The 23,050-nt window shown below is 39.3% G+C and overlaps 1 protein-coding gene across 5 annotated transcripts in view; it reads left to right on the forward strand.

Moving 5' to 3' along the window:
• Positions 1–23,050, forward strand: part of GRIP1 (glutamate receptor interacting protein 1) — a 314,081-nt gene that overhangs the window by 255,506 nt on the left and 35,525 nt on the right. For all 5 annotated transcript variants that reach the window (XM_088054742.1, XM_088054740.1, XM_088054743.1 and 2 more), the window contains exons 8-11: positions 10,238–10,385; positions 11,987–12,156; positions 17,258–17,413; positions 22,443–22,629. In XM_088054742.1, coding sequence (XP_087910868.1) covers positions 10,238–10,385; positions 11,987–12,156; positions 17,258–17,413; positions 22,443–22,629 — 661 coding nt within the window. The remainder of the gene's footprint in view (positions 1–10,237; positions 10,386–11,986; positions 12,157–17,257; positions 17,414–22,442; positions 22,630–23,050) is intronic.

Consider the following 23,050-nt stretch of genomic DNA (forward strand, 5'->3'; position numbering starts at 1 on the left):
ATTAGAAATTCATATTATCTGTTAATGTAAAAATTAAATTACTGTAAATTACTGTAAAACAGTAATGCACAGTTTAATTTTTCTTTTCTTCTGGTTCATAGTTACCTGATAGGCTTCGCAGAGAAGTGTTTTAGACTAGTCTGGACTGCATGTTCAACCAAACCAAGTTAGTTGATGTCAATGTTAGCAGAAGCACAGCCAATGTCAGCTTTCCAAGCTAGAGACTGCCGTTATCTTGTCTGCAGAGGTCACTAGCACATGTGAATAATAAGTAACCGTGAATGTGTAATACAGAGGACCCCTGGGCAAGGTCCAATTGTACAGCTCACGTACACCAAGCACCTGTATGGGAATAGGGCTCTACTTAGGTCAGTCATCCTGTTGACAAGCAGAAGTGGCTGTCACAGGCTCAGCATCTTGCTTAGGTGGGTCTGCTGCTTCCAGGGCTTCAGCTCGCACCGCTGTGGCAGAAAGACGGGGGTATCTCAGCAGCAACACAGCACTGACTCATCCATACTTGCTTTAACTGTTCTCTTATCCAGGTGTCCAAACTGTCCATGGCACAGCTTTGCTCTGAAGCTTTTGGCATTATCTGAGATGTCCTGTCCTGGTGGAGACTTGGACAGATGGGCACTGTCAGCTCAGTGCACAGTTTGGGTGCTTGGGTGTTTGCAGGGCTTGTTCCCATCTATGAAGTGACAGCAGTGAGGAAGGAGCTTTGTGCTCTGCAGGCTTTTGAAGATAATCCAATCCCATTCTAATTATTACTGTTCCAGTTAGTTGGAACTTACGGGCATTGTGTCAAATAGGCATAATTGATGGGTACTGCAGCTCTTTATATTATCTGTAGTGTGTACTTACAGATATGCTTTTGAGGTTGGCTGATGTAAAATTCAACACACCAGCTGTGTCTTAGTTTGCAGGCTGAGGTGTAGATTGTGTTGCCCTTATTTGTTCTAGCTGTTGTGATTAGTCACAAAAGCCTGCAAGAGATGGAGAGTTTTGAAGACATGAAAGTTCTTGTGCATTTTATTTTCTGTCCTGCTTGGAGGAGAAAATAAGTATGGGAATTTCTTTTGGACATAATGCATCTGTGCATCAGGCCCAGAGAAGTTTTGGATGTCCCATCATTGGAAGTGTGCAAGACCAGGTTGGACTGGGTTTTCAGCAACCTGCTCTAGTGGAGAGTGTCCCTGCTCATGGCAGGAGGTTGGGACTAAATGGTATTTAAGATTCCTCCCAACCCAAACCATTCTGTGATTCAGTGGTTCTTTGATTTCATCCTTGCTTTGTGCAATAAAAAAATTAGTGTTTTGTATTGCAGGGCCTCAGCAGAGGGCATATTATTTGCACTGTTTGGGGGTCTGTCTCATTTTGGAAGATGGTTTTCAAAAATAATTATTTTTAAGTCCTGTTCCTGGAATTAAATGCAGGCAGAATTCCATTGCTGCTGACTTCTGCAAACATTTTACTGTCAATCTAATGCTATATAGTGTTTCAGGGCAGTTTTCAGGAGCCATCCTTCAGTGGAAAGGTGGTATTTGAGGCACAGGTTGCCAAACTAACCATAAAGGTGTATTTAAAGGCTCCCAAGTTCTGAAACCATGTGCTGCCATCAGGGATAGAGATTTGGGTTTTTAATAGTTCTTTAAGTGCCACCTGAATTTTCTATGTGGTATTCTTTCTCAAGGTAACAAAGGCAGAAAGTTGCAGGGACTGGGCTTAATTAAAATGCACTCAGACTATCCTCAAAGAGGCAGGTCCAGGATTTTCTGTACAGGCATCGTCTACCAAGTTGTTTTTGTGTTGTAAATTGGGCAATAGACAGATCATGTTTTAGATTAACAAGGCACATGGAAAGAAAAATAGAGATAAATTAAGAGATTGGGGTTTTATGCAGCTTTTGAGCAGGGAAGAGGCCTAGTAAAAGTGAAAGGTGTGAGCTTGAGACAGTTAATAGGAGGAAGCAGCATCCTGAGAATGGGGGGAAAGTCTTTTGAGCTGAAGTTGTTTAGGCAGGATTTTATGATCTGAACTTAAGAGAAAATCTGAGACAGTCCCAAGCTGATTTTGAATTTATCCACATCCACACTGTGGGAGCATTTTGAAGGAAGAGATGGTTCTTCAACTAGTTAGTGACATTTCTTAGCTGAGAAGGATGGTGGGGTTAAGATTGCAAATTGTGAAATTAGGTAAAGGCAGCTCCTAAGCTTTTGATTTGCAGAACTTGGCTAAATTAGAGGCATATAGATGAGCTGCAGGAATTAGGCAACAAGAGGAAAATGAAAAGACTGTGCCAGTCAGCTGACAAGAATATTAAATTGCTTGGGTATAGAGGGGATAATAGGTGGCACATTTGTTTAGAGAATAATGTCTCTGTTTTCCATTCTGAGGTTGAGAGATCTCTGATTTTGCTATCACTCAGTCTGCTGGCATCCTCTTGGAACTATTCCTATTTATCATTTTTGAAATTTGATTATTCTAAAAGTGAGAGGGTATAAAATGCCATTGGTGGTTTTTTTTTTTTCCTCTAGCAGCAATTTTATGGGTTTTTGCCTGAGAACTCTGTGATCTTTCTGTAGACCAGCAGCTCCAGTGTTGTCCTGTTACTTTCAATAATGGAAAATACACTGTTTTATTTATCTATATTTTGTACTGTTTTTTTCCCCTCTAATTCTAGTTCAGCCAGGTGAAATTAGAACAGCTGCTGCTTATTCTACAGCCTGCCTGAAGCACACAGTACCCCAAAATCAAGAGACTACAAGGAGCACACATATTTTATGATAGATTGTAAGCTGGGCCTTGGAGACCAACACTGACACTTCAAACAAGAACAATATTTAAATTTTAAATAGTGGTTCTATTATTAAAAACTGCTATCCTTTCTCCACAAATATCATGCATAATACATTGTCAACTTACTCTATTTTATAGAATCATAGAATAGTTTGGGTTGGAAGAGACCTTAAATATCATCTAGTTCCAACCCCTCTTCCATGGGCCACCCACTAGATCATGTTGCCTAGGGCCCAGTCAAACCTGGCCTTGAACACCCCCAGCAATGGGGCATCCACAGCTTCTCTAGGCAACCTGTACCTGTGCTTTACCACCTTCTGGTAAAGAGTTTCCTCCAAAGAGCTAAACTAAACCTCCCCTCTTTCAGTTTAGAATTGGTCTCTCTTGTCCTATCACTGTCTACCCATGTAAGAAGTCACTCTCCATCTTTTTTGTAAGCTTCCTTCATGTACTGAAAGGCAGCAGTGCCTTTCTGAAAGTCTTCCCAGAGCCTTCTCTTCCCCAGGCTGAGCAGCCCCAGCTCTCTGAGCCCATCCCCACAGGAGAGGTGCTCCAGTGCTCTGAGCAGCTTCATGGCCCTCCACTGGACCTACTCCAACAGGTTCACAGCTTCCTGAGCTTTTCTTTGATTTTATTTTGCCCCTAAGATCTCAGATGAGTAAAAGGTTGCTCTGCTTAATGAAGCATGACAAAAGGCAAGGGTGCAAACATTATGCAATATTAGTAGAACAGGATACCAAAGCCAGTACCGTGAATCATTCTCTGTGTGTGGCTCATTTATGACCTTTAGTCACAAATATATGAGGAATCAAATAATATTACTCTGAATGAGTAATAATGGTGCTACCCAGCTGTAGGGCATCTTGAATGTTGTTCCTATGCCCTTTAAACACTGCAGAAGTCTTATTCCTGCCTCTCTTCCTTGCTGCTGCATTCCCTCTTGAAGCCATTGACCCATGATCCCAATCTCAATTTCTTGATTAGATCATCTTTAAAAATACATAATTATGTCCTTTCTTTGTGAAACAGAGATCAAATAATCTTTGCAGTACAAGGAAAGGGTGTTACATAAATAAGTGACCTCCCATGCTCCCACCTTTGCCCAAAAAAAACAGTATTTAAATAACCATCACTAAGTAGGAGAGTTGGCTAGTCATCCAATTGCTGGAAAAAAAAAAGTAAATTAAAATGCCCCTACAAATGAAATTTAAAATGTTATCAAAATAGCCTAAGTGTTTTATGTTGTAGATGAAGAACAGGGGCAAAAGTGGGGTTTTTCAACTCTTTTTTTCTGTGACTTAGTGAAACCTGGAGAAAAAAAGAAGAAAGGTGTAAGTGAATTGAAGAAGCAGAAAGGAAGGAAAAAAGTAGAGAAAAGCTTCCCTACTTGCAGCAGATTTTTGTCTTGCACACACATTTCTGGTTGTGTCTCTGTTTTGCAAGAGATCATGGAAAAGATAGACGGTGAGTTGACTGCCTATCTCTATGGCAGTCTCAGGAAAACATGAGAAGAGAAATAGAGGAGCCACAGCATGACAGAGGACTGGGAATCTCACTATCACAGCTAGGAATGCAGTCTTGCACCAGACTGTGAGGAGCTGGGACAGCTTTAAGTGTATCAGTCTTATGGAGAAAATGTGTTAATGGACACCAAAAAAATGGGGGATTTGGGCTGGTATTCACATAAAATAAATAGTCCTTAAGAGTACAAAAACCACACAGAGAATGACAAGATTCATTAAGTGTAGTTTAAGATACTGTCTGACAGTTATGAATAGTCTGTGGGTGAATGAAGAAGAGTGGATGTAAATGCACACAGAGTCCCAGAGTGCTTTTATGTTGCTGTGCTGTCAGCTGAGCAGTACTGTAAAGGACCTTGCAAAACGGTCTGGATGGAGAGTGTCACTGCTAAAACCACACATCCTAGTAATTAAATCCATCAAGCCTGTTAGAAGTCCTGCCTTTTCTTTGGGTTGGTTGTCTGGTCTCAAGTTACAACTAGCAGTGGGTTTCAAGTGCCCTGTAAGATATGTATTGGCTTTGATTTTTGTATTTCAGCAATCTAGCTTCCCTAAGCAGTGGGAAATACTCAGAACTCATGGCAGTAAGCCTGTGGTATTTTGATCCATTTCTGCTACAAAAAGCAAAAAGCTTTTAACATTTCAGCCTTTGTTTTTTAACACAGCAAACAGGGAGGTTCATCCCTAGCATGCTGATTCTGAATGGACTGGCACAACCACACCTGCTGTGCTTTCCTCACCATTGATTATTCCATCAATCATGGAATGATTTGGGTTGGAAAGGACCTTAAAGATCATTCAGTTCCACCCCCTGTGTCATGGACAGGGGCACCTTTCTCTAGACCCCATCCAAACTGGCTTTGAACAATGCCAAAGATGCAGCATTCACAGTTTTGCTGGGCAACCTGCTGAATCGATACATATGAACAAAAGAGCTTCTCCTACTTAGTTTTTTTCATGTAAGACGGGAAAAAGTCAAGCACTTGGATTTCTTCAAACTATTCTGCAACTTCTCTGGGCAACCAACATTATATGTTATTCTCAACTGAGATGCTAAATAAAGGCACAGATTTGGCTGCTTATTCTGTGCCTTTCACATCAAACTCATCACTGCTACTTTTAAGTACCTTCTGCTTATGTGCTGAGTGCTGACAGTGGCTTGCTGGGATGTCTCAACCTTTCTGTAGTAAGTACTGACTGCAATGGAGTGTTCTGTATTGGGCACTTTCTGGAACTCACACTGGATTGTGTACACAAATGCACACATATACTTCCCCTCCATTCTGTTGGGTTTTGTTAAAGAAAGCAAGTTCAAAGAATGGCTTGTGCATTTCTGCATTTAAGAATTTTTGAGTGTCGTTGCATGAGTTTACTCAACAGGTTCTTTGGGGAGCAGTCAGTGATTGTCCCTTATACATCAGAGCTGTCACATATATGATTGCTGAGCGGGTACTGGAAAAAGATCATTGATTTTTGTGAATTGAAAAAAGAACAGAGAGAGCAGAGGAAAGCAATAATATAGTCTAAGGCATTTGGGAGTGATGGGGGATTGAAACTGATTTCTTCAATCATGACTTTCTGTAAATGTTCCAACTTTTTGCACTTAAAGGCAAGAGTGTCAAAGATTAAAAGGTTTTTTCCAGTTCTTAACAATCTTCCTTAACTTCACTAAGATATGCTTCTGTGAGACAAGCCAGCACTGGGTATAAAAATTAGGGTTACAGAAAAGGAGAAAGAAAATAAAGTTTCAGTTGTACTGACAAGAACTGAATGGAGGAAAGGGAGTTCCTACCTGAGGGAGAGATTGCTTTACTTAAAATCATAGAATTATTATGGTTGGAAAAGACCTCTAAAATCAGCAAATCCAGCTGTCCAGCCCTACTTGCTATCTGTAGGCTGGCAAGATTTTGTATGAAGGGAGCAGAAATAGTTGTGAGCACACTTCTTTGACCAAAAAAACTATTTATGTGAAATACTGTCTTCTGTTTTTAACCTGAGACACATTTAGATCTCTGAAGGCATTGCTACAAAAGTGTTAAAACTTCACACTGCAAGAACTAAAAGGTTTGAGGACCTATGCATTTTTTCTGGTCTGAACCAGCACCTTGCCAGATTTTTTTGACTACTTTCAGTCAGAGAATCACAACAGAGAAGGCTACAGGAACCTGCTATGTGCAGTTTTTAAGGTGCAAAACTTGTTAGTCTGTGAACACCTAATAGGGGAAGAAGCTTGGAAAATTAATGTGAGACAGTAATATATCCACTTGTTTGTCACATCATTGCTATAAAATACAGCAGCATCCAGGAGAGGTCAATAGCAGTCTCCTGAAGCTGTGTGTTTAAATTGGTCCAGCTGGCTCTTTAGAGTCAAAATCTATTTTTACATCCTTCCTCTGTGTCAAGCTCTTTTAAGCTGCTCAAAAAAATGTTTTGTACCTTATGTTGCCATGACTTGGAAAAAAATGAAAGAGCACCCCATACCTTGCAGTTAGAGAGGTGAGAAATCTGCAGAGCACAGGTAGTAGCAACAGAGCTCAGTGCTCCTACAGGAGCAAGCTCAGTAGCAGTACTTCCCAGTTTTAAAGGAAGGCTTTGGAAAGGAAAAAAAAAAAGCATCATGGACTAAAAAAGTTTCGTTTCCTGTGGATTTAGTGTCGTTACTGACTGCAAGCTATGACTGAAGCTTTTCCCTTTCTAGGACATTTAAAGGTACTGCTTCACATGTAGATCCTCTGCTTCCTAATACAAGCAGCTTGCTTTTTGTTTTCCCCACTGTAGGAATCCTAGTGGTTTTTGTCCTCCACCACCCACCAGTTTTTGACCTGGATTTCACATACCATAAGGACCAGTAAAGATTAACAGATATATACATTTTTGGGGACATAAAGAAACACATGTAATGTGATGACTTTATCAGGTTAAAAATACATTTTTCAATTTTCAAGATGATTTGTGATTATCTTTTGAGGCAAATGGGGTTGGTAGCACTGCTTATTTTATCCAAAAATCTTCTAAATACTATATTGTATATGATTTATACTATACTAAATATAGTATATTTACAGATAGCAAAAGTATATCTGGAATAAAACCCCTTGTTGCCAGTGATTTAAGCAGTCAAATAAAAAAGGTGTGCTGCTGCCTAGCTGAAGAAATGTTTTAGCATGCAGAAAGCAATGCTGCTTCCTCTGGGAGGTTTTAATCAGGCCTCTTGTAGTGATTGAGATGCAATACTCTAAAATGAGAAAAATTATTAACAAAATCAAAAAACTAGAGTGTCTTTCACACAAATATTCATCAGTGTATCTTATGTAATTACATAGTCGATAAATCAACATACTGTGTAAGTGCTTCATTCATGGTGTAAATATCTTAATGACTGAAAATCTTCACACATGAATAATTTATACCTGTATGATTCATTTTTCATATCCATGCTTTACTTCAACATGAAAAGCTAATTCTTCTCTGTCAGAGTGTGTACTTGATTATTGCCTTCTGGTTTCTCTTCCTTGTGCTTCCTTTCCACCGTTAGACACACTCCATTTCTTCTCTTCTGGTTCCTCTAATATAGTTATCTTATTTATTTATTCTGTCTGCCTTGGTTTGCATTCCCAGCTCATTTCAACAGGCACCTGGGAAATAACACTCAGGCATAAGCTGCTTGTGCTTATGCAGTTTCCCAAGTAACTAGAAAAAGAACCAGCATCTTGAAAGATTTACACATTCTCAACAGATACTTGCATTCAGTTTCCTCTCCTCAAGGCAACCATTGCAGAAGGAACTTGTGCAAGTTGGGTTTTGCCATTTTCTGGGTCAATGTGAGTTAAAACCTTTGTCAGCTGATGACAAACATTGTTTGAGTCTTCTTCCCGTATATATGCAGATGTAAAACTTGTGTGTAGCTCCAGAAACCACTGGAATGTTCAAGATGAAAATAATTATTTCTCAGTGCAGGAATGGGAATAGAGAATACTTAAATTCTGCCCTGCTGCACATGCTTATTTGGCTGTTTTCAAGGCACTGTATATATCCTGCCTTAGTTAGACCTTTAACCAAGTCACCTAAGACAGGAATTTCATTGTGTTAAACTCCCTCTTTAGTTAGTAAGAGAAATACAGGCAGCTGCTGAGGGTGGTTCATCCAGTTTAAAGCTACTTAGTGCTTGAAGCTCCAGGCAGAAATGCTCCTGGGTGGACTCTGTTCTTCAGTTTCAGAATTTAAAGATCAGTTCAGGATTGTGGAGCAGCTTATTTTAGTAGTGCTTGTGAAGGTTGAGCCTTTAAAAATTCAGCCCTAGTTGTGTACAGAAATTGTTCATTCAGATTTAATGACCACTTTCAAAATTGCTGAATCGTACCTTCAAACCCTCAGATTTTGAACTTGAAAAAAAAAAAAAAAAAAGAAAACCAGCAGAAATATAAAAGTTATTTCAAGTTGTGGGTGGAAAAGGAGTTCTAGGATAATTAAATGACACTTTTCTGGTATTTTATGTTATTCCAGCCAACCTTTTTTCACTCCATTTCAATATGCAGTTTACCTAAATTATGCTCTAATGAGGAAGAGCAACTTCTCTCAGTGTTCATCACTCTCTCATTCAATTTCTTGTATCATTATATGGATTGTTAGTTTTGCATGCTAATACAGTTTCACTGTCTTTTCTGTGCCAGTATTACATTTTTTGACTTTTTTAGATTTAAGACTGAGTGGGATATCTTAAATCTGTCCTCTCCCCCAAACTTGGAAGCCCAGCTGCAGTTCTTATACAACTTCAATCTTAGCATCTTCTGAGACACATCACAATTGAATGTTGTCTTTGTATCCTCACAGTTGGTTCCAGTATGTTGTGAACACCAATCTCTCCTGTTTGCTGGCAGGACATTTGGTAACTTAAATCCAGCAGAAGTCTTCATCTATTCAGTTTTTTCTTATTCTGATTGTAAGCACCTCCAAAGACTTCTGATAGCACTTTGTTTGCCTCAGTCTATTTATATCTTTTAAAGGACATCTTCTCTTACTGCACTGAGATGAGTTATTGATCAATGGGTATTGGTTAGTAACAGTTCTCAGCCAGTCTCCAGAACATACTTCACCCTGATCACTGCCTGCTTTGTTGTGGCATTTAGGAAGAAGTCTGCTGTCTTTTTGCTTTGTTGTGTCTAGCACTTGTCCTCTTGGGTAGCTTCTCACCACAGTCATCGATCATGACTGTTGCTCCAACATACCTCCCTGTTTTCTGTATTCAGTGTTGGTCATTTACTATCTATGTCCTGTTGTAAAGCAGTATTTTATCCAGTGACAGGATGCTAAAAAAATCTTCTGAACCTCCTCACGTATATTTTGCTTTAACGTCTACTACTTCTAGGTGTCAAGCCTCCTGCATTTTCTCCGTTTTGTCCTTTCTTTTTCTGAAGGATTTCTTGTGGACCCTTTTTTTATCTTCTTCATTTGATTATTATAGCTGCTGTCTACAGAACTTCATCTTCTTTTTTGAAAATTAATTTAGCTTCCTTCTCTAACCTATTCATTTACTCATTTTTTTTCAGACAATTTTCTACTTTTTTAATTAATTCTGTTTTTCCAGCATGTCTGTTTAAATTCCAGGTCATGTTTATCTTCAGTTGCTCGAGAATGATTCACTAACACATCCTGTTTCCCTCGTCTGGTCCGTCTCTGATTCTGACACACTCTGAGACTTTCAGACATCCTAGATTCACAAACGTCCTCTTGCTTTTATCATTTTCAGCATCAAGAGCTGATTATTGACACCTTAAATGATGTTATTCCAGTATTTCTTGAAGTGGCATGTTATCTGGTTAGAGAAATAGAATACCCATGGAGAATTTATGTGGGGGAAACGTGAAAATGGCATAAATACCACATTGGTATAATACTGATCTTTTGTTGTCTAATTTCAACAGATTCAGTAGCAACAGCTTCTGGGCCACTGCTAGTTGAAGTTGCCAAAACTCCTGGTGCTGCTCTTGGGGTTGCACTAACTACCTCGATGTGCTGCAACAAACAGGTCATTGTCATAGACAAAATCAAATCTGCAAGTATTGCAGACAGGTGAGTGTGACAGAGGACTGACACTGCAGGTCCATGCATCCATTTTACTTCTTTTTCTGTTTGGTCTGGTTTTAAAGGAACCCTTCCCTATTTTGAGAAAATCGACTGAACCGGGTCCTGTCAAGGTTGCATGTCTTAAAATTAGCACTTTGTCAGATGGCTATTCCAGTCTAAGACTTCCAGGATGCCACCTACTTTAGCTCATTCATGTAGTATTTGGTGACATAAGCCAGCCCCCATGTAATATGTGACTGGCTGCTTGCACTGTGCAGCACAGGAGTTTAGAGGTCTGCTTTGGCTGTTAAATGTAATGTTGTGGCAGAGATTAGTATTTAAAAAAAGAAACTGTAACCCACTGGAATTCTTGAAGTAAGCCCACCATATGGAACAGCTGTCCAGGAATGTAAATTTTGAGGCTTTGCAACCTTGAAGTGTTCTTTTAGAATATATTGCTCATTCTTGTGGCACAGTGAAATGGAATTCCTTATGTCTGGATTCTTCGACTGATATTTTAGAATACAAGTGAGGTATAAGGAAGACTGGCTTCTGTATTTCTAAACTGTTTTGCTGTAATATTTCCACTTTATTTAAACCTTTAAATAAAACCATTTAAACCATTAAAATTATAGCTAGATATTTTTCCCCAGTGGCCTGAACCTCTGGAACAAAGTTGTGGGATCTTTGCTGGGGTGTGTGTGTGTGTATGCGTATGTGTGTGTTTATACATATACAATATATTTCTATATTCATGTCTCTATCTAAATTTTTTTTAAATATTATGTTTCAGCAGCAAATTCCTCCTGCATGTCCCCAGTCACCCTACCTTGTAACTCCTCTTTGGCAACGGTGCTTTTGGTAGCACCCACTTGTAGCAGTGAGTCTACAGCTCCTCTGTGGGCTTTTCCCTACAGTAGAAACTTTGAGAGTGACGGCCATTGATCCAGGGGTGTTCTCCAGTTCAATGGTGCAGGATGCTTTAATTTTCTCCCTCTGTTTTCTCCCATTTCACAGGGGGTAACCAATTAAAGGAGCTGTCCACTTGACTGGTACGTCGGGATGCTGACTGCTGTGTTTGCATTTCTCAACTCATCCAGTAGCCAGTCTCGAGTGCAGCGAGATTTAGCAGATAGCCCCCTCCCCACCCCACTCCTAGAGTCACCATGCTAGCCCTGGTTTCATTATTTGTTTGACTACTGCATAATTTCATCATCATTTACAGCTTTTGTACTAATAAATGTTTGAACTATAACTCAAAAAATGATGAACTGGGTGCTTGTGTGAGGGATATGTGACCAAGTTATTCGAGTCTCCTTAAGCTCTCCTCATTTTATCCTGCTGCCATTCACACATATTTTTAGAGTCAGCTACCCCATTGCAGTTCTGTGAGTGATGTCTTGGCATATACTGTATTAACTGAATTGTTTTTAAGGTTTGTACTAATAGAGATAAAGTCTGACCAGTGACAGTGCCTACAAAACACAAATGTCTCTCGAAAAAAAAGAACACGTTCATAATTGTCATGACCAGTTTGAAGGCAGAAGAACTCATTGTGCAAGCAGAGAGCATACCTGATCATACCAAGTTTTTCCCCTTTTATATAGATGTGGTGCATTACATGTAGGAGACCATATTCTGTCCATTGATGGCACCAGCATGGAGTACTGTACGCTGGCGGAAGCAACACAGTTTTTGGCTAATGCAGCGGATAATGTCAAACTGGAGATCCTTCCCCACCACCAGACACGGCTAGCACTGAAAGGCCCAGAGCATGGTAAGAGGATCTGTAACACCAAATACCCCTTTCTACTTCTTTCTTTTACTTTGCCCGCCCATGCTGAGTGGCCAAAGCTATCGCTGCAGTTACGTCTGTAAATGTTGTTTCAGCTCCCCAGGTTATGCTTCTGCAGTTTCTGAGCAGCTCTGTGTTTTCTCGGTCTTAATGAACCCTCTGAGATTCTTATGGCCAGAGAGGGAGATGTTTTGCTGACAAAACTTGCAAATGTACATAAAGACACCTGTTGATTCTACTGTTGCAGTTGGGGGTGCTATGAGTTACATCAGTAAATTGATCTCTACATTGTTTCTTAAATTTAGAGTGGGGAAGTAGTACCACAGCCAACTTACTTTCAGCATATTGACTTGATGGTTATGGTCACTTCATTAATAACACCTGTTCTCCCCTAAAATACATAAACCCCTCCTGTATTTTCACTTGTTAATGGCATTATTATTTATTGCTGTCATCTTTTAAGGTGCTCCTGAGATTGCTTCATGGGTTCACTGTCAGTGCTTATGAAAACTGTTTGGAAACAGTTCCCTAGATTGCAGACCTTTTCACTGCAATACTTATTTCATACCAATGTGCTTGAGTAGAATGGCTTTCCGTTCTCAAATCAAATATATATAAAACGTCTTTTGAAGATGGAGGCTGCCTGCCTTGTCTTCTAACTAATAGTGAGAAAGTGACTAATTCACAGTAATCCATTAATTCAGTCTAAAATAGCACACGTTGATAGACATCAAAACAGTAACAAGGGTTATCAAATGCCCAGAGAACAGGTACATGTGTTGCAGCATGAATCAGTGGTAACATTTTTCTGAGCCTGTGGTACTGTGCTTCTGCCTTTTTTAGACCAAGACAAGATTTCTGAGGTCTCGAAATGTCAGTGATGGTAAATGCTTTGGGCCATCCATGCAACATCCAGGTTGTCCCTTGATAAGTGTTGTTCTGGACATTTTCTCAGAGTGGGAAATACTGAACTAGAGACAGAGGAGACATTAGTTTCTCCTAGACCAGGACGAACAAAAAGTAACCTTTGCAATTACATGTTTTCCCTTTACTCAGCTCTTCTGCTTTTCTACTTAAGCTGGTTAGAGCTACAAGGAGCAGAGAGGGTGGTACTGCACAAGCAGAACAAGGTGGAGACCAAATTTACGATTCTTCTCAGTTATGACACTACATTGCAAACAAATCTTTGTTTTGTTTTCTTTTGTTGTTTTTTTTTTGAAGCAAGGATGTCATGCAATTAATTTCTGGATGGTTAAAGAATTTTAATAAAGACTTTTTGAAGACAAATGCTGGGGCCAGTGATTTGTGTAGATGATTGTATTACTTGAAGCAGTTGATATATTAACCAACATTTATAACAGAATGATGCTGTTAATGTTCTAGTAACCTGTGTAGATGCTTAGAAAAAGCAATGCTCTTGCTGTGCCAGAGTTAAGAACTGTCTGTTACAAAATCATATCAAGATGATCTGCAAAAGATGATATACAAAAGCATCTTTTGGGGAAAAGTATCCCTAAGGTAATAAAGTTGCTTTCTTCAGTAAGGCAGAATAACTAGGATGTTTACAGCCCTTTCCAGCCCCTCACCAGGTGATGCTACCACAATATCATGACCAATTCAAGATATAACAAGCTTTATAGAAGCAAGTACCCTCTTAGAAACATCTTTCATCAGGTGTGGTATGATCTAGAGGCTGCAGAGAGTGAAAATCTCCCTTGACGTGTCTGGAATAAGCTGAGTCATTAGGGCTGTATCTGCTGAGCTCAGTTATTGGTCTTGGGGGAATATGTTAGGAATTTAAAATGGGCAGGAAAGTCAGTATATAAAATAAACTGAAATTTTAGCCCTAAAATAAAGCAAAGAGTTCTATAATAGATAGGATTTTTTTCATGGTTTTTTTTCCTTTATACTGTGCTACTGACATTCATTTCTCTTGCTGCCCCATTAGTTTTATGTTTACTCTGCACAACCCTGTACTGGAATAGTTGAAATTACCACTAAATTACTGTGGTTACACACAAAAGGATTTTCTTTTACAGAACTTCTGTTGAATTGGGACTATCCTTCTACAAGCTGAGCAAACTGAATTTGTGTACTTTCCCACTTTGTAGGACATTTTTATCTCTACTCTTGGCATGAAAATAAAACATTAAGCATTAAGAAAAAGTCTCAAGGACTACCAGATAATTTCCTGCTGGAAGCAGTCTTTTTAATTAAACAAGGCTCACAGCAGCTTGAAAATAATGAAAATCCACCTGGCCACATTGTTCTTATCAGATTTTAATTTTTTCACCATAGTTAAAGTTAAGAAATCTCTCTCTCTGTGCACGTAATTGAGGAGACGGTTTCCTCTGAGAAGACACGCTAAGTCTCTAAGACACATAAGGCCCTATCAGGCTGCTTCTGATGTTTCTGGGACTTTCCTGGCTAACATGAGATTTTCCAAAGTCCCTGAGGGTGGTGGTGCCATTGGGTGAGGAACCCCAGGGGTGCAGACCCAGCCTGGTGCTGACATTGCACCCCCCCCTTACTTTTGATATCTGATATTGGGGCAAAAAAATAATTCTTTTGATTGAGCCCCTGTGCTCCCCTTTCCCTATCCCTTCTCTGGTGTGCACTCCATAGATCCACCTGTAGAGATAGGCATCACTTTTGAGTCAGAAGGTGATGTACAGTCAGGCAATTAGCAGATCAGTATTCATGTAATACGAAGTGAAACCAAAGGACAGCTTTCCTTCTGCCAGGGCACAGGGCTTGCTGTGGTGGCTGCCCTTTTCCCCTCTCTTTTTGTCTCATTACAAACACAAGGTGTAGGTCCAACCTAAATGCTCAAGATTTTGGGCTCCTGTTAAAGGCCAGCCCGGGGGCAGACAAGTCTGCAGCCATAGGTGTAGCAGGTAATACAGCTCATGAGACAAAGACAGCAAACTCAGTTTTATGGAAACAGATTTAGAAACAGGTTTGGATTAGATATTAGGAAGAAATTCTTCACTGTGAGGGTGGTGAGGCACTGGCACAGGTAGCCCAGAGAATTTGTGGCTGTCTCATCCCTGGAAGTGTTGAAGGCCAGGTTGGATGGGGCCCTGAGCCACCTGGTCTAATGAAAGGTGTCTCTTCCCATGGCAGAAGGGTTCAAATAAGATTGTTTTTAAGATCCCTCCAAACCCAAACCATTCCATGATTCTGTTGGTGACTCCCTTGGTCTTTTAAGACAAAAAATTCAGTGAATACTTCCCAGTTTGAACTGTGCTTTTATAGTTAAGCAAGGATACAGACATGCTGAATTTAATGATGCATGTACTCTATTTAACCAAGGGAGACTTCAATCCCTTTCCTTTAAGATGTGACAACTGAAATGCTTCCCATTCTCTTGGTAAATACAGGTCTTCACTTTCGGTACATCCCAGATTCCACATATGTAGAACCCACAATTAAATAATCAAATATGGTCTCATATTTCATCCAGTGAAGGATCATTTTAAAGTTTTTAAGAAATACAACCAAAAACATGAAGGAAAACATAAAATTACACATCCAGCTGATCAATAAGACCTCTTTTCTTTATTAACCAGGTTTCAGGATACAGTTTTCCTGCTGCTGGCATTGGGAAGTCATTTACTGCACAGAATAGCATAATGCCAGCAATAGATTGTGGCAAAATTAAAATGTCAATACAGTAAATTGAAATGGCAAGGAAACATTTCCATTCTAGGCAGTGCCATGTAAAGTATCTGGTTGGTCTTTCTAAAAAAGATGCGTGCAAATAGAGAGTTTTTAACCTTCAGTTAGTGGTCATATGTAGTACTTTAGTATTTTCTGAGAAAGTTTGCAGTCCTAGCCCCTAAGCCAGAGGGAGATTAGAAATTGAGTCAGTAATCATAATTTTTAAAACAAATACAAAAAAGAAAAAAAAACTTAATTAGAAGCATTTTTTCTGAGAAAAAATATTATTTCTGCTCCTTGAGTTAGAACCCCCTGACAAGAAGGCAGGACCAGGTTTTTTATTATTTTATTTTATTTTATTTTCAATTTATTTTCTTTCTTTCACTTCTGGTTTTTGTTGGGTTTTGTTTTGTTTTGTTTGTGCAATTCAGTTACTTTTACCTCTTCTCTGGTCCTTTTGTTTTCTGATTTTCCATCATCCCTTCATGCGGGCAGTGAAGGTTGAAAGAAGCAACAGGCAACTTACCTGGGATTCGTGTGCCAACAGCCACAGCAGCCTCCTCACCTACCACCATTATAACACCTACCACCCTGACCATTGCAGGATGCCAGCCTTGAAATTCCAGAAAGCGCCTCCTCAAAAAAGCCTTCGTAATGTTCCACACTTTTCCTGCTGACATACTCTCCTCCTCTTCTTCTTCTTCTTCTTCTTCCTCCTCCTCCCTCCCTCCCTCCCTCCCTTCCTCTTTCACTCATACTTTTCCCATTTCAGGCTCTAAAACCTTTTCAGTTTTACGGATGCTACGCTTTTTCATAGCCATGCCAAGGTTATTTCTGACATTTTACACCTTTTTCTCTCTTTAAAAAAGCAGCCTTTGTAGACAGGAAAAGGCTTGAAAATTTCTGAATGAATTCTGAATGAAACGGCTCTTCTTCTGTGTATAAGTACACCATTGGATTGGAGAAGTGTATATAAAGCATGATTATTGAATGCAAAACATTGCTTACAAACCTTTGTCAGAAATTACCTACTACAAAAAGGCATTTCTAAAATCAGTGTGTCTAGATATATTGATATGCATTAGTTTGAGGATGTGTGTTGAATTTTTTTTTATGCTTTTTTAAAAATTAAAGATTTTTAATGCTTTGCTTAAAGTAAATGGTATACTATGAATATGCCTTTTGTATCTACATTATCTTTGTTAGCTTCCAGCAGGTGTTGTCATGAAATGCTGGCTTTACTTTTTCCTAGGATCACCTGTGTGGTTTAATGTCTTTATTACTGGAAATGCACAAACCATTCCTGTGCATCATACACAGCCTATACATACAATGTTTGATTCATTGATGAGTTACAGGCATGTGCCGCACTCTTCTGTGAAGACTGAATGCTGTATGCCAAGTGTTTGATTTCTTACAGCAGCTCTGGTGTCTTCATCCTTCTCTCCTACCTCCATGAGTGCATACAGCCTGAGTTCCCTGAACATGGGGACCTTACCTCGCAGCCTCTACTCCACCAGCCCACGGGGGACAATGATGAGGCGGAGGATGAAAAAGAAGGACTTCAAAAGCTCCTGTAGGTGGTAACAGCATTTGCTCAAAAATGTGCAGTGAATGAATGGGTGGAGGAGGGGGAAGATGCAGAAAAAAAGTCGCACAATACCTTAATTAATATGCATATATTCTAGACAAAAGAGAGAGTTTCTGGTAGATGTAGGGAAACATAAGGGTAAAAATATTTGTCCAATGCTAAAATGAGATGTGTAGATGCTATGCAGCATAACTATCTCATCTGAAATTTATAAAAGAATGTTTTCTTCAGACAGTGCTGGAAGTGTTTCCTACACCGTTACTGAAGTGGTTTTCAAATTCCTTTTTCAACTCTTCCAGTGTCCATTAGGGAATATAATTCATAGCTGAATAGTCAAAAACAGGCTGCTGGTAAGCTCAACCAATTGTCACATTAGGGAAGGCAGAGTTTGCCACAGCACCTCCTAGGTAGTTCTAATGTTTACATCTGCTCCATGACCTGTAGAGCTGTTTTGGTGAGGGAGAGCAACAAGTTACAGTGAAGACTAAACAGCCTCATTTGACCACTCTCTGTGATTCTAAGCATGGATTGCCTAGGAGTCAGTCATTTCCCAAGCCAGAGTAGATCTATTCAGGCTGTTCCACTTTGCATATTGCTAAGCATTCAATGTGCTGGCAGGAGTGTGGCTGTCAGTGCACATTTTCCCAGGCTCCATGCGAGTGCCACTTCTCTTTTGGCTTGTCCATCTGTGTGTGATCCGCAGCAGCTCAGTTCCTCCAGAGCAGGGAGGTGAGACCTGCTCTGTAAATCATTTATTTGCTCTAGGTAACAATGCTCAGAAGTCCACTCTGGAAGAACTGAGCTGCTGCACGCTACAGCGCTGCTGCTGTGTTTTAAAGATTCCCCATGGTCATACTAAAACCAGAGCAAACCAGCAGCTTCTAAAGCCAGTCACTACAGAATTGTGAGAATACATTAGAGAGGAACTGAGGTTTTGCTTTCTTGCAGTTTTTGTTGCTTGCTTGTTCCTTATTTCTTCTGAAAAGCTCATATTTTTCATAACATTTGCCTGTAAGTGCATTTTTTATTTTTAATCCAATCAGCCATTTTTCACAGCTCATCTGTTGACATGCTAGCTTCTAATGCATTCTTTTGCGTCCCAGGGGGATCCTGTGTCTGTCGTGCTATGGTATCAGTAGAGGTCCAGCTCTTACGTGTTCTCCTCTGCACATGAGAAACAGTAGTAATGTTATATTAGTAGTAATTGATTTGAATAGTAAAATCAATGCAAAAAATAGTTCATCAATTGTGCTGTGTTAAAACTGTCAAACAAAGGATGAAATCCTCAGAGCTAATCCTGTTATGGATCATGGACACAGCTGTAACTTGTGTTGGTAAATTTTTCAGATATTTTTCCTTCAAGGAAGCCTTGTCCATGTTATCTTGCAAAGACTCAAAAGAAGGCCAAGGATGTGGCATTTAAGTGGGACAGTCACATAAAGCATGCAGCCCACCTAAAACATTCTTCAAGTCAGAAGGCCCTGGGGATGACAAGCTCCTATGAGTAAACAAATCTCTAGATAGGAGAAGTTAGGACAAGGCTTAGTTGTGCAGCAGTTTATTACATATTCATATTGTGAAGTCTTGATATAGAACATTTCAAAATACGTGAAACTCACTCTGTCACTGTGTGGTCAGTGCCTCATTACAGCCAGTGACTACCTCAACTACCCTGGACCAGAGCTGGCTTTGGAGGAATTGGCTGGCCAGCCAGACTCGTTTGCTCTTTTTGTGAGGTTGCTTATTAGCCCGTGCAGAGTTCCTTACTCAGTTTGTAGACTAAGACCCATACTTGTGACAGCACTAACAGCCAACTTAAGAGGCCCACACTACTCTGAATATCCTGCAACACACCAGAGTAGAGAATGTCCCGTACCTTTCCACTATCCATCAACAAGACTTGGAAAACCTCTCCCTTTGTAGGAGACTCATGAGAACCAGGTAGATTGACTGCTGTGCTTTTCATGGGAAAAAGAGTGGCACACTCTTAATTTTAGTGGGATTCTTTTTCTTTAATCCAGTTGGATCATTTGAGAGTTTTATTAAGACAAATTTTAATAAATCTTTTAGAATGTCACCTGGGAACAAAAATATGTAGGTTGCTATAAAGTTTATATTGTCAATTATTTAAGAATACTTGCACAACATAATGTGATCATGGCATAATTCATGACGATGAAGTGTGATGGCACGAGGGGTTACAAGACTTTTATGGTCATGATTTAACAATCATTGTATTAGTTAAGCAGACCATTCTAAATATGTGGCTGTAAAAACTGAGGGCATGCCCTGCTGCCACAAGCTTTATTTATGCCACTTGTGTTCAGTTTTTATTCTTCCTCTGCTTTTGTTTCTTTGTTTAAGGTGTGGGATTTGTTGTGGAAACACATAGATTATTATTTCATAAAAGTTTAAATCCTGAATATTTTGTAATAGGTCCCTATTAGTAGTTGGAAGCGAGTCATAATTTATGCCGATTTACTTTATTAGGGTTGCATATCTGGTAGAAATTGGAAAGGGATTTAGACATGCATGGGTGCTCTTTTCTCAACAGCTATCAGGAGGAATTGCAAACATTTTTCAATTTCTCGTGGGCCAGAGTGGGAGACTGGAGTCATAATAACCCATATATGCACCTTGAAACAAGTCCTGTTCTGCTTCTCATATAACTGCAGACACAAAAGTAACAAATACATAACCTTCAAATTCAAGATTATTATTTACATAACTGCAGAGCTTATAGCAATCCAGCCCCCAGGAATGTTGCTAAGAGTTAGGTGAGAACTATACAAGTATGCTGGAATGTACTCCTAGCAATAGCAACCAGTGTTCACTGGAACTGCAAACACATCCATGTCCCCTTTTTAAATCAACAGCATTGCTCCCTGGCCTGTAAAAATTATAATCCATCAAGGAACCAAAAAATGTCAGTGTTTCTTCCTACAGTTACTCTTGAGTTACAAATCCCAGCATGCTCTAAGTCATGGGTTTGGGTACCTGTGACATTTTACAGAGTCATAGGAAATAGGTATTGTTACATGATTAGGAAAGGATATTTTCATCTCTGGGTTTCTTTTTTTGTTTCTGTTTCTCTTCGATTTTCTTTTGGAGTGGAAGAAGTTCCTTATATGTCATACTTATGTGTCAGCATCATCAAAATGTTTATCAGAGTGAGTTTTAAATTCCACAGATAGTGACTTAATTTCCCAATTTGAATTAAAATTTTACTGTCCTAAAAGTTGAAATAAATTTTATGAGACATTTAGGTTCCTGATAGGAAGTTATAAAAAGAGTAAGAAGGTTACAGAGTCAGCTAGATACCTGCTGCATGGGAGGAATAGAGACATAAGTGATGGGAAATAAAGATGAATAACAAGTAATTGTTATAGGACCTTTAAGAAAGGGAAAATTGAACTTTTCTGAGACTGGATGCCCTAAATTAAGATGTTTCTAGAAGGCGTCTTAGGTATTATATTGATTTATTCGGCTTTGTTATATTTTAACCTGTGCAGCAGCAAGGGCTGGAGAAACCTATTTCTCACATGCAGTAAATCCTAAAGCTGATGGAAGTTTCTAAGAACAGTTTTTTAGTATTTGCATTTGTGTATAAGCATATCTTGCTGAATGTAGATAAAAAAAACAGTAAGAAGGAAGCTATTGAGTATCTGCAATAATGCACAATTCTTACAAAGGAAACTTGAAACAAGATGTGAGGAAGAATTCACAGTAATTTGGAAAAGACCGTTTTCGAGTGACAGAAACTTGTGAGGTTTTTGGCAAGTGAAAATTTTGCAAAGAACTGTCATTGCCAACTGTGATACATCAATCAGACTTATACTAACTGATACAGAGCACAAGTCTGATGCTTGCAGTCCCATAGTGTGAGAAAATGCTTACATAACCTCTGACATCTTTGTACAGTTGTGATAATATTATCTATAATGTCAAAAATTTTTCCCGAATCCAAGAGAAATAAAAATGCACAGGTAAACTATCCCTCAAATAAACCACAAATTTTTACCTAATTCTTAGCAGCTGCTGCAGGCAGAAAAGGATTTTGAAGGAAATTAGAGGTGGAGAGGTAATGACACAGATTGATAACACAAAACCATTCCAAATCCTTGGCATTGGAGGGATTATCATTACTGAACAGGAATTCAAAAACTCCAGCCTTCTGTGTATGACATAATGAAAGGCACTAGTTTGTCACTGGGGAAATTCAAACAATAATACAATAGACATTTAGATAGAGATCAAGGAAGCAAAAGTGCAGTCTCATCCTTTCATAGGTAATAGTGCTGATTCTCAGTGCTGTTTTTGTCTTGATTTGTTCAGTACTGCAGCCTTTCAGAGAAAGTGTGAGTAAAGCAGGAGAACCAGAAGTAGCTGCCTGAGATTCTCATTAAAGGTCTCACAGTGGCTTTGAGAGACCCTACAGAACTTCTTTTCTCACAATCCCTTGAGATATACTGGTTGCCACAACAGAGTGGTTTGTTCAGCTTCCTTACATTACCCAGTAAGCCTAACAAATTGCTGACTTACAGTAAACATGTACAAGAAGAAGGCATTCTTACTTCTTGCAAGCAAGACTGGTCCATGTGGTTGGTTGCTAACAACGATTGCTGTGAGATGTTCAAAAGAGGAATCTGCCTGAATAACAGCTGGGCTTGTTCCTCCAGTTGCCTTAGTTCCTGTTAAAGTCCTGCTTATCCTTGCCTCAAATCTAATGCAAACAGAATTCAAGGTTGTCCTGAGATTTTGGAGTGGGGATATCAAACACATTTATTTTACTCAGAAAAAGAACTATCTTTTTGCATTCCAGCATACAACCAGCTGTTTTCTATTAGCTTATATGTCATAACTGTTTATACATAATTTATAAACTTTAGCCTCAATTGACTTTAAAAGAGACATTTGATTGACTAGATTTATTGTAAAGATCAATTTTCTCAAAAAGCAATGGAACCTGTGCTGTGTATGAATGTCTTTCCTCCTGGTCTGCTCTGTTTTATAGTGTCTTTAGCCTCTAGCACTGTTGGTTTGGCTGGGCAGGTCGTGCACACAGAAACCACAGAAGTAGTGCTGACAGCTGACCCCATAGTAGGGTTTGGGATTCAGCTCCAGGGTAGTGTGTTCGCTACCGAGACCTTGTCTTCTCCACCTCTCATTTCCTATATTGAGGCTGACAGTCCTGCGGAAAGGTGAGGCTCTTTAATTGACTGCTAAATACATCTGGTGGGTGTTCCTTGGGTGCTTTGGGCTTTTTACTTCTTTCAGTTTGTGATGAATTGCTGGGCCTTGCTCAATGGAGTGGGGCAAGTAATACACTTTCTCTTCTGACAGTGGTGTTTCATGCACTTGATCAGCTATGAAAGAATGACAAGCACCAGTGTTCTGGCCATACACAGTCCTCCAGAAGGAGACTGGAAGCTATATTCATGCAAAACAAACAAAAAATAAATCAGAAAAATCCATGAAGTCAAAATACTGATAATTTAACATGCCAGGGGGAAAGTTATATCCATCTCTGTTCAGTTTTAAGGTATCTTAGGGAATTCCAGATTTTTGACTTAATAATTTTTTTAATTACATTTTTATGCTTATATATGTATTTAATCATGT

This window comes from Pseudopodoces humilis, chromosome 5 (assembly GCF_049639895.1).
Source record: "Pseudopodoces humilis isolate 2021_Gansu_Grassland_sample_001 chromosome 5, ASM4963989v1, whole genome shotgun sequence".
NCBI classification, from domain to species: Eukaryota; Metazoa; Chordata; class Aves; order Passeriformes; family Paridae; genus Pseudopodoces; species Pseudopodoces humilis.